Consider the following 14,828-nt stretch of genomic DNA (forward strand, 5'->3'; position numbering starts at 1 on the left):
TTTGCCTTACTGCTCACAACAATATTTGCCAAAAGTTTTGTTTCAGCTCTGCCCAAAACAGTTTCTCCCCTTCCCTCTCCTCAGCTTCCTGGAACTATTAGGAGAGATGTTATAGAGCTTATTTTGACTTCTTCAACGACAGGTTTGCCTGATGGCCGGTTGGCTTCCGCAATCCATAACTTAATCCATCTGACTAGGAAAAGCCTGGATGGATTCTTGAAACCTCTGGCAGTGACAACATTGTTATTGAAAGGGAAGCATTAATTGTACCTGGATTATCTTCCATTTACTTTATTGAGACACTGCTTGTTTCCAGACGGACATCAAATTCAAAAGGCTTGCTGCTCTTGGTAGAGCTCATAACATCAAGACAGCAAAAAAATTGAAGGGGCCTGGAATTTCGGATATTCCAGAATTTCTTTGTGATGATCTGCAACAGGGTTTTTACAATAGTGTTACATATTATCATCTCTGGAGCTGAAAACCAGTCTCTGGATTTTTCAAAGCAATGAAAAAAACTCTAAGAACCAGACCTCCCTCCTCTATGCACAAAGCAGACCATCAGTACTACATACACATCCAGTCTGTGCCACAAAGATGCTGTAGCTATTGTAGAGTTAGTTAGAATTGCTGAAGGTTTATTCTTTATAAGCCATAAGAGGAAGAAATTTAGAAAAATTCTGGAGTTCTTAGCCCCAAAGTGTGGCTTTCTAGCATGAAAGGGCGTAATATATTTTAAGATTCCTCTAGCAGGTGCATTAAGTGATCCTTGACTTAGGTTTTGATTCATTGAATGATCTGGCCATTAACGTTATGGCTGATCAAAGTAGTGGGCTAAGGCACTTACTGACAATGTTAGGTCCCATTTAGGAAAAAATGTAGAATAACAGCAATTCTAAGTTTCTGTTGTTGTCCTGACAATAGAAGCCAAACTGAAACTGGCGGGAAAAGCAGACGGTTGCAGATTAAGTCATCTGGAAGCAAGTAGGGTCCAAGTTACTTTGGAAGACAATCCAAGCGCAGTTAATAGTTCCTTCTGAATAATTATGCTGTATCTATGGGGTATAGCCTGGGACTGAGGGAAGAGTAGGTGAGTGGGATGTCAGCACCATTTCTTTCTCCTTTGATAACTTGGGTCTTTTGGTCAGTGTGGAGGCAGAACTATAACCCAGCTTCCCCTGAGCTTACCCCCCAAGAAAAAATATGGAGCGACCTACTTGCAAGATTTACCCCAAATTTAAAATTTAGTTTACATAGGTGCTATTTTAGCATATTTCTCTTCTTTCAACTGGCAAAACAGACTGACTGCTGAGAATACTTCTGTGCCACCAGACTGGAGATGTGGTTTAGACACCATCCTCCACTGTTAGCTGTGTGTCTGCTGTGGCAGTCAGCCTTCTGATTTTGTCTTTCCTTTAAGGCCATTCCTGGAAACCACGCTCTACTCTGCCCATTTCATAATTTTCACTGTTTCTAGGCATAGGCTCCAACCTTGAGCTTCTGAGCTTGTTGATGAGCCTGCTTCCTTTAGCATTTTTGTGGTGATGATTGAAAACAGGAGGGTTTCTACTTGCTGAGCAGCAAATCCATCTCCAAAGACGTAGTAAAAAAAAGACAGAGGGGCCTGTTTTGATTTGGATGTGACATCTGTCACTATCTATCAATCATAATAATTCTTTCTTCAAATAAGCAACAATTTGTTTAAAATGAGACTTGCAGTCCAGAGATGTGACAAGATATTGATCCTGGATGTTAGAGTCCAACGGCACTGTTTGAAAATATCATCACATCTAGTGGGGCATGTGTAAAACTCCCTGAAAGACACTCAAAAGGCAGCAGTCTTTGAATCTTTAGTGTGACATCCAAAAACAAAGATGCTTTAAACCCTACAAAAATGAAGCTGGTCAGCAGTTCTGCAAGTGTAAATAAGGAAGCATCAAAGCCTAGCCCTAGGATAGCTTCTGCCTTTTTGTTCATTGTTATATTTTGGAAATTACTTATATTCTGAATGTCTGTGCTAGTGATACCACTGTAGAATCCATGGTGGTGTTTCTGAAATACATTTTTTGAAACCATGCAACTAGCTTGATGCTTGCTTGCATGCTTTCCCTTCTTATGCTGTTTACAGTCATCTTCAATTTCTTCTTCAAAAAATACGGGCACAGCAGACTGATCTTCCAAAGCCAGGTTTGCCCATGGCTTTTCATCTAATTCTTTATCTTGTTGGAATCATATGGTAGATGCCACTTTTCTGTTGACAGTATTTGTTTTACTGTTTTCTTTTCCACTAGAGGTAGGTTACCTGCATCTCTCTTGCTAGAGCCTTGAATCTCTACGTATTTCAGCCTGCAAAAAAAAAAAAAGGGATTTCTTCAGAGGAGTCCTTCCAACTTATGGTGGTGGAAAAGGCAGTTTGCATAGACAATTTCTTGTCCAGAAACAACATGCCCAAACAGTCTTTAGTAAAGCCCTTTTGTTTAAAAAAATGTAATTGTGTGGGTCCTCTGATCCAGAATGGCTTTTTTGGTGACCAGAAGCAGATGGATGTATTCCGTCACAGAATGGCTACCTGGAAGGTAGCTTCTAGTCCTCATTTTAAATCAAGTAAGTTACAGACTTAAACTTGACTGCTTAAATATATCTATGGGCTGTCTTTAATTGTACTTTGTGAGAAAAAACATTTTGCTAATTAGAATTGCTATCTGATAAGCACTGCCAGAGCTACTGGCATTTTTCCAAAAGGGGTTCAGACACTTTTCCTGTCTACAAAGAATTGATCTATTGTAAAGATCTAGGTGTAGATTGTAAAGAGCAAGGTGCACAGAGCCCATCCTTGAAATTCTCAAAAGATATTGCTTAAATTTTCTATGGCAGAGTTAGCGCTTCTCAGAAGCATCCAAAACAGCAAAGGAGAGGACTAATCCACCAAGCACTAAACTGTGGGAGAATACTGTTGATAAACATCCATTAAACTATTGTAAGCAAGATCCCAGGGAGGAAGATTTCTAACTACAGAAAATAACCTGGAAGTTATTGTCCTTACCACTAAGGTCAGTTACTGGCAATTGCTCAGTATCATTTTATGTTATCTGATTTCAGGCAGATGGAGCTAGAGAGAGACTGTCAGAACAACAATACAACCGCCTTGTGGAGTACATCACGAAGACATCTTACCACCTGGCTCCCAGCACTGCGACAGTGCCAGCGCCAGCACTGCAAACTGTGGCTGCTGAACACCTTCCAGCTATAATGAAAACATACCAATATGTAGTTGATCCAAATTTTGCCCAAGTATTCATTAGCAAATTCACCATGGTGAAAAATAAAGCCTTGAGGAAAGGATTTCATTAATAATTATTTGTGGTGAGTATAGTAATACCTTACCATTTTGAAATACCTACGTCAGGTAGAGATGCATATAATTTTTGAGGAGGCAGGAGACGATAACAAAGTTAAACCCAATAGCTTTTCTAATGTTGACAACATTCCTGCTCCCTAGCCAAAATACTACTGCTGGAAGGAGAGTGTTCTAGCAAACAGAGTGGAAAGGAACAGCCTTGGATTATAGCTCAGTCAAAACCCTTTTTCTTTTCAATAACCAAAAATCAGAGCATAAGGAAAAATTGTGTGCATACAGATATTTTTGCCACACACACGAAATGTGTATCAATACCAACTATATCATATTTTAGGGTCTGCCAGTTTCTGCTATAAACCAAGTTTATAACTCAGCTGTAAAAACTTGCTCAAGGCTGAGCTGTTCCCCCCACACACACACTCCCCCCAACATGTACGTCCTGAGGCAAAACATTTTCCCCCACTAAATCTGAAAAACCCAGTGTGGCTGTTTTAAGTTACTAGTGACAGCTGGGTTTTAGCACCACTTTAACCTTAAAATAGCTTCCTTTATTTGACTGAAGTTTTGCAGGACATTAGTCCTTAATGTAAACTAGTGCCTTTGTGTGGTTTGGAGAACAAAACATGAACTACAACATGAATTTATTTTTTAAACTGTCTGTGTACAGAAACTTTATTTTATCCACCATCAAATTTTCAGAAGGACTTTCAATGTATGTATGACATTGTGCATTGTCTGGTCGTTAGCTGGAAGCCAGTAACATGCAGTTCAGAAATTTAAGAAACAGAGCTCAGTCTCCTTAAAATCTACCAAAAACCTGTAAGCTCAATGTAACATAGATGTGCAGGTGCGAAGTATGGCCTTGTTCAGTCTCGCCTACTTCTGATCTGCCACCACTACACAGCACATGCCCTAATTCATTTTATGCTTAGCATCTTTGAACAGATAAAACCAGAGATATTTAGAAACATAACCTTTCAAATATGTTTGTGCTAAGCAAAGAAAGATTGTATTTTCCCCCAGGTTGATCAAAAAGTATGGACCCCCAGGCTCCAATTACCCTAACAGTTAATGATTCCGTCACAATACGCTTATAAATGTGATGTTAAACACATCAAGACAAATGAGCTTTCTGTGTATCTCATTTTTCAGATGTTTTACAGTTTGTAGGAGACAAGAAATCACTGTCTCTGGGCACAATTAGATTACTTTATAAACCAAATCTGGCTATGGCAGCTTTATTTAAAAAACAAAAGCTTACTTGGCTTTCAACTATGTGTGTTACTTTTCTCCCTTTTTCTACATACTTACGGACATGAATCTAGTCTGGGGATTCCTGAACGTGGCCAGAATTGGAGACAAGAACTGGAATAAAATCTGATCATCATTTGGAGCAAATACATGTGCTTTATAGTTAATAACTTCTATGCATACTTGATATGACCAAATGCAGAGTAAATAAGAATGTAGTAACTGCAATGTTTTTCTCGTGAGTTGTTTTGTTAAAAGGTATTTCTAAAAGCAGTGTCTCTTGTGTACTGAAAATACAGAAGCCTGGGATCTGCATTGTCCTTTCCTGAATGTGAAATAAGCCCATCCATTATCAACATTTCATACAGTGATTTAATAACTTAGTCATTGTTTGAATAACACTATTTAAAAATTGTATATGTATATATACATACACATGCTTCATTCCGGAATATTTTATGGAAATAGTTTAATACTTCTAATTTTGCATATTGCTGGATAAATTGTAATATAATGAGAATGTTTAAAGATAATAAAGCTATTCCTGTAATACTTGGTTTTGTGAGCTATTTGGTCATCCAGTTACAAGGTTCCAGAACAGGTCACTGTGTAGAACAGTGACAAGACAGACATACAGGCTTCATGTAGACCCCATATTAGATTCCAGTTGGCCACTGGACTTTGTCATGTACCAGATCATGACAGTACTTTGGAAGTAAAAATTGATTATTAGCTTGTGAAAAAAACATGAGTTTTATGCTTTTGTGACTAACTGAACCAAAACAGCACTGTAGTCTGAATTAGACTAATCTGAGCATTATTTATGCAGTACACAAACCAGCCAAGAGGATGCAAACACACCTGTAAGAAATGAGGGAAGGCAGCAGTTTAACTTCTAAAAGTTTGTAGATTGCAGCCATTGTTTAAGATACATTTGTGTTTTTCCTGAATTATATTCTCCTGGAATAAACACTTGCTTAAATTACACTCTTCTTCAGTGAATTAAGCTAGCAAGCATCTTTACTGCATTAGGCAGGTTCTTTCTCCTCCTTCTGACCGCATGTATAGAAACATGTGTGGAGATGGCATATAAATCAACCTCTCCTACATATGAGCTGTGTGAATTATGAAAACAAAAAGTTGTCCAAAGAGCAGCTGCCTGTACTTAGCTGCTAAAGCACTCCAATGTGTAGTCTTAAAACACGCCTACTCTCATCATGCTCCTTAGACCTGGAGAGCTCACAGCTTCAAATCTATCATCTTTTAAGTTTGCTTCCAGAACAATCAATCATTCCTCAAACACTTGAGAATAAAGTAAGCTAGCCAAAAAATTTGAAGGCATGGTCAGGCTTATACATGGTAAGACCTCTCCCAAAGCAGTTTAGGTCAAACAATTCCTTTTTAAGTATTATTTCATACATAAAAATAGCAAAAACCTTTACAGACAGTTGAGATGGTCTCAGAGGAGATGATAGATAAGCATGTTTTTTTCAGCTCTGCATCTCCTAGAAACGGCATGCCACACTAACAAGCAGCTGATTAGGGCCTAACTCACACAAGGCTGTCTTGCACTATGCAAAGTCCCACTCCCAATTGTTTCTAAGGATAGGATTAGCTGGACTTTTGCTGGCAAAGGCAAAAAGGAGAGATTGGGTGGGGGGAAACTTGCTGAGTTAGTGCTGATTTCAGAAGAGGTTAGCCCTTCTGCCTGTGCCTGTGTTAGGTATGCAGCTTTGCCCTCCCTTCCCACTCCAGAGGAAAGCGCGGTATGGGTTGATTGGCATTGCCAGCTGAAAGGACTTGCTTTGCATGATTGTGACACCATAGTATCCTTATACAGACAGCAACACTTAGATCCTGCAGCCTCTCAAATCAGAGAGATGGAAGCCGGAGCTCACCTTTTGTTGTTGAATACATTCAGCCAGAGGCATCTTTGAGCTCTGCTGTATGGTCATCCATCACAAGGTTCTCATTTCTTTAAATCAGCACATGCTGGTAACTGAAGGAACACAGACTACAACAACTGCTGTTGGCTGTAACAGTTTAGACGAAACAGACTTTAAAAGTAAAATAGCAACTGGGAAGAATACAGGGGCTAGAGCTGTAAGGGGAGCCAGGTCACTCAGCTTGCACACCTGGCAGTAGCAAGTTTCTGTGCCTCTGGAGCTGTCAGTATGACTAAAGACCCTGGCTGTTTAAACTTGCAGACATGCCTGAGAAAATGTTAGTCAGTGCTTAATGGCGTACAGTGTTTACACTGTACAGTGGGAAGATGAATGGGTATCATTTGCTATTGTTAAGCTTCGGTTTACATTTATAGGAGGAGGGGTATTTTGATTACTAGATGGTTTCCCCTGCACCGCTAATGTCAAATTCTTTCTGTGCTTAAAGGAAGCACTGCCTGTATGGGAAGTTTAAAGACAATCCCATGTTGCTCTGTAACAGTGTTCTGGATCAAATACATTACTTACTTACACACTTTCATTAGTCCCAATGTTGCTCATGGATACCTACTCGGTGTTAAGTAGTTAATGATCCATTTGAAATAGTGTTATTCCAAACAGGATTTGAACTGAAGGCCGTCAGATACAGCACAGATGGCTTGATTTGCCACGCAGCTTCACGCAAAGCCTTCCCTCCTTTCACACCACCAGCTGTCACTCCTCGCCTAGTACCCACATTCAGCAGTCAAGAGCCACAGTCCTCAGAGCATCCTCACCCTCAGCAACAAGCAACACACAAGGCATGTTCCAAAGGATGGGTGTGTGCAGATACCCACAGCTCAGTCCTTTTCCAGTCACAGTAACATACTCTGTGTAAGAGCGGGCGTTTGCAAGTCTGGATGTAACAGTTTGCTGCTGTAAGGAAGGCAACAGAGTGATGGTAGCAGTAAAAGCTAAGAAGGTTGGCTTGTGTATTTCTAAATTCCTCTCCAAATTCTTCAGTCTCAAGGCCAGTTCACCTTCTGAAGCCAGACGTAACAAGACCCTTCCAGCAATCCAGCCTCTCCTTCCTGTAACCCCTATCCTCTTGCATATTCCCGTCAGCCACAAAGACAACCAAGCTGTAACTGCTTAGGGATATATTCTGTTATCAAATGTAGAATTTAGCCAAAACAAAGACAAACAATTCCTGGATGAAAGAAAACTAGATTTATTCATCTTGAGCAATTTATGAAGACTTTCCGTCACCCTCCCCAGGAAGGAGGAAATTCTTTTACACTGAGGGTGGTGAAACACTGGCACAGGTTGCCCAGAGAGGTGGTGGATGCCCCATCCCTGGAAACATTCAAGGCCAGGCTGGATGAGGCTCTGAGCAACCTGATCTGGTTGGAGATGTCCCTGCTCCTTGCAGGGGGGTTGGACTAGATGGCCTTTAAAGGTCCCTTCCAACCCTAAACTATTCTCTGACTCCCAGCATCTGAGCATTTAAGCATTTTGACATTAAAGAAGACAACTAAGCACCACTGACATGTTTTATTTATTGAGTTAATTAGAGCACGCCTATGCACTGAAGGGCATTACACTTCACAATTCAGTGAACAAATAAGGTTCGGTCCTCAAGTCTCCTTAGACTGAAGAGGATCTGCAAGACAAAAAAAAAAAAAAAAATTAAGTTATGCTGGACAAACTTCATGCTCTAAGTAAACATATTAGTATGTATGAATGCAAAGTAACAGAGAGAAATGTTTATGCAGTGGTTTAGTCTACAGGAATCCCCCCTGTTATTTCCTGATGGTTTAAGATTCACACACCCTTCATGTGGCAAACAGAAGTGAAACATGGAACAAATCAAGAACTGGAACAATACAGCACAGCACGTCAGATTCACTATCCACGCTGCACTGGTAACTGAATCAATCCTGCTAAGGGCCTGAAAGAGAAAGGAATGCAGCTTTCAGATAGGAGCCAGGGAGGAAACAAGTGGTGTAGGCAACCTACCAAGGAAGGAAGAAAACCAATTTCAAATTGCTTCTCCACATTACATTGAACACAATCCAAGACCAGCTGTGCTCCATGACAAAAGAGTCAGGCAAGTGGTTAGCACCCAACTCTTAGCTGTCCCTTTATTCTATTGCAGAGCGCACTGCAGAGGTAAGATAGTCCACAAATTCATACTTGCACTTGGTTTCCATCATCAGTATCACCACACAAAGTCCACGCCAAGTAGATGAAGCAGTGTAAATTCACACTTGGGTACCAAGCTGCCCGCACGCCCAGCAGGAACAAACTCAGTGCAGAGTGCCCAGCTAACACCTTAACTCATTAATTCTCCTCCCTGCCTGCCCTGCCCTTTCCTCACTTTTGGGGCTAAGTACTGATTCCAGAGTATTGCATGAAGTTAAGCCACTGTATTTACTGCCACATACAGAATATATTCCAATAACATGGGAGACACGGAGCATCCATGACCACTCTACTCTTTAGGTAACTATACCAAAAAAAGCAGCAAATTCAACCTCCATCCAACTGCCATAACTGAGATTTAAGCTACCGAGACAAATGAAAATGTCTTCCATCTGTTCTGTGTACTTGTCCTTTTCACAGTTTTTCAGAACATCTGAAGCGCTAGCATTTTCTTCCTCTTCTTCTACTTACATATTCATGTGCAGGCACAAAAAACCCACCTCTTTCTACTATGAAGAAGTGAAAAATAGCAGTTCTTTATATAAACAGGTGAAGGAATAAGAAGCATCACCAGTTCAAACAAAATGACATATAAAGATTTGTCTTTCACATTTTCTTTTGAGCTGGTACAGTTAAGGAATGGAAGATATGTTTAGGAAATATTTAATTTTAACAGGTGCATGCAATGTGCAACTGGGTTTTTTTTGTTTGCTTTTGAGCTGCAAAGGGGAACATAAGCTGAGAGTGGAGCGCTATTTGCACTGGAAAAAAATCCTGCTTGTGATTCCAATTAAATATTCAACATGCATCCTTGTTGACAGTGTTTGTTTCAAATGATTTTACCACCAGATGGCCTTTCAGAATACCCTGATGAAGGCCACCTGACTAAAGAATGCAATTCTAGGGTCTAAAAAGTGCCTATGTACTAGCAATAGGAACAAATCAGAGGCAGAATTACCAGGATTAAAATGAGGTAAATTAATAATTTCATTATTTATTTTTGTTGCAGTCATAGCTAAAGAACAGAAGTGTCCCCCTCTCACAAAAAAAAAAAAAAAAAAAAAAACAAAACCACAAAGGAACTGCCACCTTTTTTCCCTTTCTTTTTACATTTGTTAGAAGAGCAGGAGCTCTACTTTTTTTCTATAATTGTGTTATGCAGAAGCCAGATAGCTGTAGATTGTCACATAACAGAATTTAGTATTAATAGTGTTAAGTACAAATGTTTTGTTCAATCTTGCTGCTTTAAGCAAATAGGCTGAGAAACTCCAGCTGGCCAAGACAATTAGAGCCACAGATTATCACATAATGATCACAATACGAAAACATTCCGAAAGAATGAAAAAGCTATCATTCTAGATTAGTTTGAAGTCATTTTAGGAGAAGCAGAGAACTCAATGTAAGAAATCTGGATCAAAAAGGCAGGAGGAATTCTTTATTGAGTTGTTGCATCATGAGCTTGTGCAGTTCAGTGAGTGTACTTATGACAGGGTTGAAATCAAGACCTTTTTTTCCATGGTGTTATGGTAAGAAGTAAGGGAGAACAAAGTTTGTTAGTCTTCAAACAAAAGGCAGTGTTAAGTGCTATGAAAGTAATATTGTGAACAAAGTTCTACTCAAGCTTAATTCAGTATGGCAAAAATCTGTATGTTAGTACATAGAGCTGTATGCCACTGCCATTTATATATATATACACATATATATATGTGTGTGTATGTATTTAAATATATTTTCCCCTCATGACTAGCTATCTCCCCCCTCTCACCACCTCCAAAAGACAAGAGGATGTGTGGAAGCAGTCTCTGTTTCTTACATGAAGATCATGCTCTGAGAGAAACAGCCTCTCCGTTTTCTCATTCACTGTACCACCACAAGTACGTAAGTAGTAGATACAGACAGCCCGAGGCTATATCCAAGTCGAGATGCGACAGCATCAACTTAACAGTGATCTCAGACAAGTCTTACAGTCTTATACAACAGCTTTATCTCCTCTCCATGCAACGACAGAATTGTTCCAAATGCAGCTGCGTGAGGAGGGAAAGGCCTAGTATCACTCTGCAAGTCTCCTCTATCACACAAGTGAAACACGTTACCCAAAAGGTATCCAGGAGATTTCTGTTCTGCCCTTACTCCCCAGTCCCCAGTTGCTGTGTATCTTCATGTTTTTACTACCCGGAGATCTCTCAAGTGCAATTTCTATCCTTTATCTTTGGGAGCCTTTCTATTTGATCAAAATGGAAGAACGTTCAAATAGAAGCACAATGTTTCACTGAAACAAGCTTATTTACTCTTGTTCTAATGCAGAGCAGCTGATTACCTGTAAATGCAGCTTACCATCATTTGGGTGGTGCCGACTCAAACACACCAGCTGCTCTCATGGCTTCGAAGTCCTTCATGGGATCATAGTTTTTATAGAACTCTGCATAAGCTCGTTTTCTGGGATCAGCAACTCCAAACTGGAAAGTAACACACAGAAAATTAAAGCTTGCAAAGCTTTACAAACAGAATTTTTCTTCTATTATTGCTATGATTTCCATCACTGGCTATCAGTTTAAAAAGCCTTGAGCTCAAATTTGTAAAATATTACTTTGTTCTTGTTCAAATCCACAGCTCAGGCTACCTGACCATCGGTCAGGAAAACAAATGTCTGAACTGAAACCTTAAAAAGAAAGTCCATTACAAAACAGCACGTTACACTTTTAAGATCCAGAAACACTCCACCTGTATTCACACTCAAGTGTCCAATGCTCAGCCTGCTAATAGTTTTACACGTAAAACACGCCATTATGGCAAGTTTTGTGCCTGTGGGCAGCTGCAAAACTATAACTCCAGACAAAATGGCATCCTAAAATAGCGTATTATATTTGAGCTACACTGTAGGTAAACTGCAGAAGTCTGGTAAAATTTTACAAGACTGCCAAGCCGATCTTACAGCTCACCAACTCAAAAAGACACAATCCTGACTCCTTGGATACTCGTTCACCTGAAGCACAGGGATATGCTCAAAAAGCCCCCAAAAATGTGAAGCAAAGTCCAAGCCAGATTTGTCCAACAGTATCTAATATGTAACAAAGTAAATCACCACTGAGATCTGAGTTACTTGTGCTAAGTATGGTCTGCTGCCTTACTAGTGTATTATCGTGGGGGTGTCAAATATGGTATAAAACCACAGACTATTAAAAAACAAAATTGCAAGTCTGACCACAAACAAGCTTGCCTATCTCTTAACAGATGTGTCAAGTAGATGTTGAACTTCAACTGTGCAAGCTTATTGTTTCTGATAGACATTTATTGATCTCTGAGAAGGTTAGGTCAACTGTGATATTTTTGTGATGAACAACCTAAAATTAACTTAATTTCTCGACAATTTTGTCAACAGATTCCCGAGTACTCAAATGCTGCAAATAGCGTAGGAATGAGTTCAATGAGCAAACAAAGATCCAGTTCTTCCACAGTAATTCAAACTGCGTTGCTTGCTTTGTGTACAAGATCCAATAGTTATTTGGTAAAGGCACTCAAGAACAACTACCACTCTTATCTTTGTCAGAAGTCTCTTAAGGACCACAAAAAACAAACTCCAATCTGTAAGCATGTTTTTTGGAAATGTAATGCTCCATTTCCACATGCTACTTCAGAAGATAGGATAAAAGGACCATACTAGCCTTCCCCACATTGGTATCTTCAGTGTGAAGGACAGGTTCGCCAAATTCCTTATGAGCAAGTTTTCTGAAATCAGTCTAGAGATAAAATAACACTTTGACACCTCTCTCAAGTCTTGGATATCGTGACAGAGAGAGACACAGATCATCTATAGAGTTAATGTGCATCAATCCTGCAAATAAGCAAGAGTAGTCTAGGACTAGGAGACTCAAGGTTAAGTTGTCACGTATCATGTGATCTTGATCACGCAGCTTAAAGCATCGGGTTATTCACAGCATTTTTTCAAATGAAGATTAGGAAGGTTTATTTATGTTCTGGAAATATGCTTACAAAAACACATTACTAAAGCTTTCTGATTAACAGCTCAATCAAATCTCAACAAAATAATATTATGAATACTTAAAACACTCTAATGAGGCTAGTTTATAATTGAATGTCTACAGATCTTACCTTGTATAAAGCTGCACATCCCAGAGATACACAAAATGCCCCAAACAGGTGAAACTTCATCCGCCTGGCCAAAAGGCGCCGCATTTGTGGCTTAGGCAACAGTGCAGATGACATGGTGACTATATTTTCTAAAAGAAGAAAAAAAAAAAAATTGTGGGACAAGAAGCTCTACTTAAATAATTTTCTGTAACTCTAGAAACATCATGGTTTTTGTATTGTGTAATAATCATCTTCACAACATAAGCAACAGTGCTCCTTCTCTATTTGACTTCTCAATGAGAATATTTAAGGGACAACATTCAAGGACAACCTATTTACACCATGAATCTAAGTATGTTTTTGTACTTTTCACATCCAGTACTCATGGAATCAAGATTGATCTTTGCTGTTCATACTAAGTCCTTCCCTTTCTGCAGGTTCTACCATTTCAGGCCTGCAGTCCTTGTGATCACATCAGAAGACATTCAGAACACTGATCACATTTTATTCATCTCCAAGGAAAAGCGCATGCCCCTTGAACTAGTTTGTGGTTTGGGGTTTTTTTTTTAAGCAACTGCAAACCCTACTGCATTAAAAGACCTTTTTTCTATTCGGCAAGATCTTACTAAGAACCTACAGGGCCGGAAGCAGACGGCTCTCTCTGAACACAAGCCAAAGGCTCGCTCCGCAGGGAGCGGCCCCGCGGCAGCGCTGCCCGCAGGGCCCTGTCCTCTGCGCAGCCTCCTGGCTCACAGGGCCACGGAGCGGGAGAGAAGCCCGGGAGGCGGCCCAGCCGCCCCCACAGGCCTCGGTGCTGCCCACAGCCGCGCACGCCCGCTCTCCTCTCACGTTTAAGGGGAATCACGGCAAACGGGCCCCTCTCCGGCGCCGCCGCCGCTACCGGAGGAAGGGGCCGTGGCCAGGCTGAGGCAAGCCCCGCACTGGCCCCCTCCTTCACAGAAGGCGCCCCGGCCCCTCGCTGCCCTCCAGCAGCGCGCCCACCGCCGCCGGGCCCGTCCCCGCCACCCTCAGGGACGCGCAGAGGTCACGGGCTGCCGCGGCGCGGCTGGGACCGGGGCGGGGGCCGGAACCGAGGGAAGGGGGGCGGCCGTTAAGAGGGGGGTGAGGGGGCCCGGCGGCAGGAGGGAGCGCGAGCGGCCTCACCTCAGCGCGAACCCAACGTCCTTCCGCCCCGCCGGCCGGCGCCCTCTGCGGCCCCCTACCCCGCATGCGCTGGAGGTGACGGCCCGGCTACGGCGAGTGGCTCGGCTCAAACCCAGCAGTGCGCGCACTGGCGGAGCACGGGGATGAGCAACGGGCCTCGGCACTGCCGATAAGGGAGAAGGGGGCGCCGCCCACCTGAAGGGTGCCCAGGGCGACACTCCAGTGCTGAGAGGCTCAGTGAGGGCCCTTCATAGGATCGTAGAATGGTTTGGGTTGGAAGGGACCTTTAAAAGTCATCTAGTCCAACCACTGCAAGGAGCAGGGACATCTCCAACCAGATCAGGTTGCTCAGAGCCTCATCCAGCCTGGCCTTGAACGTTTCCAGGGATGGGGCATCCACCACCTCTCAGGGCAACCTGTGCCAGTTTTCTGCCACCCTCAGTATAAAAAAAATTCTTCCTTATGTATAATCTAAATCTACTCTCTTTTAGTTTAAAAACATTATCCCTTGTCTACATGCCCTTGTCAAAAGTCCTTCTCCAGCTTTCTCATGAGCCCACTTTAGGTACTGGAAGGCTGCTATAAGGATTCTGTGGAGCCTTCTCCAGGCTGAACAGCCCCAACTCTCTTAGCCTGTCCTCACAGGAGAGGTGCTCCAGCCCTCTGATCATCTTCATGGACTCTCTCCAGCAAGTCCAGGTTCTTCCTATGTTGGGGACTCCAGAGCTGGACACAGTACTGCAGGTGGGGTCTCACAAGAGCAGAGTAGAGGGGCAGAATCACCTCCTTTGACCTGTTGGCAATGCTCCTTTTGATGCAGCCCAGGATGCAATTGGCTT

At 41.7% G+C, this 14,828-nt stretch overlaps 2 protein-coding genes across 11 annotated transcripts in view; one reads left to right on the plus strand and one right to left on the minus strand.

Annotated features, from left to right (window-relative positions):
* The window catches only part of VPS13B (vacuolar protein sorting 13 homolog B), a 465,113-nt gene extending 459,952 nt beyond the window's left edge, over positions 1-5,161 (plus strand). For 9 of the 10 annotated variants that reach the window (XM_086741084.1, XM_086741085.1, XM_086741079.1 and 6 more), the window contains one exon: positions 3,100-5,161. In XM_086741084.1, coding sequence (XP_086597210.1) covers positions 3,100-3,351 — 252 coding nt within the window. In that variant the 3' untranslated portion in view covers positions 3,352-5,161. The remainder of the gene's footprint in view (positions 1-3,099) is intronic. The other variant, XM_086741081.1, reaches the window with a different exon arrangement.
* A 2,909-nt stretch (positions 5,162-8,070) lies between these two features.
* Positions 8,071-14,123, minus strand: COX6C (cytochrome c oxidase subunit 6C). The gene is made up of 4 exons (XM_086742502.1): positions 13,990-14,123; positions 12,847-12,974; positions 11,071-11,192; positions 8,071-8,194 (listed from the first exon to the last, which is right to left on the minus strand). The coding sequence occupies exons 2-3, from the start codon at positions 12,958-12,960 to the stop codon at positions 11,073-11,075; spliced, it is 234 nt and encodes a 77-aa protein (XP_086598628.1). The 5' UTR covers positions 12,961-12,974; positions 13,990-14,123; the 3' UTR covers positions 8,071-8,194; positions 11,071-11,072.
* Positions 14,124-14,828: the final 705 nt, after the last annotated feature.

The sequence above is a fragment of the Chlamydotis macqueenii genome, chromosome 2, assembly GCF_036417535.1.
Source record: "Chlamydotis macqueenii isolate bChlMac1 chromosome 2, bChlMac1.mat, whole genome shotgun sequence".
Taxonomy (NCBI): domain Eukaryota; kingdom Metazoa; phylum Chordata; class Aves; order Otidiformes; family Otididae; genus Chlamydotis; species Chlamydotis macqueenii.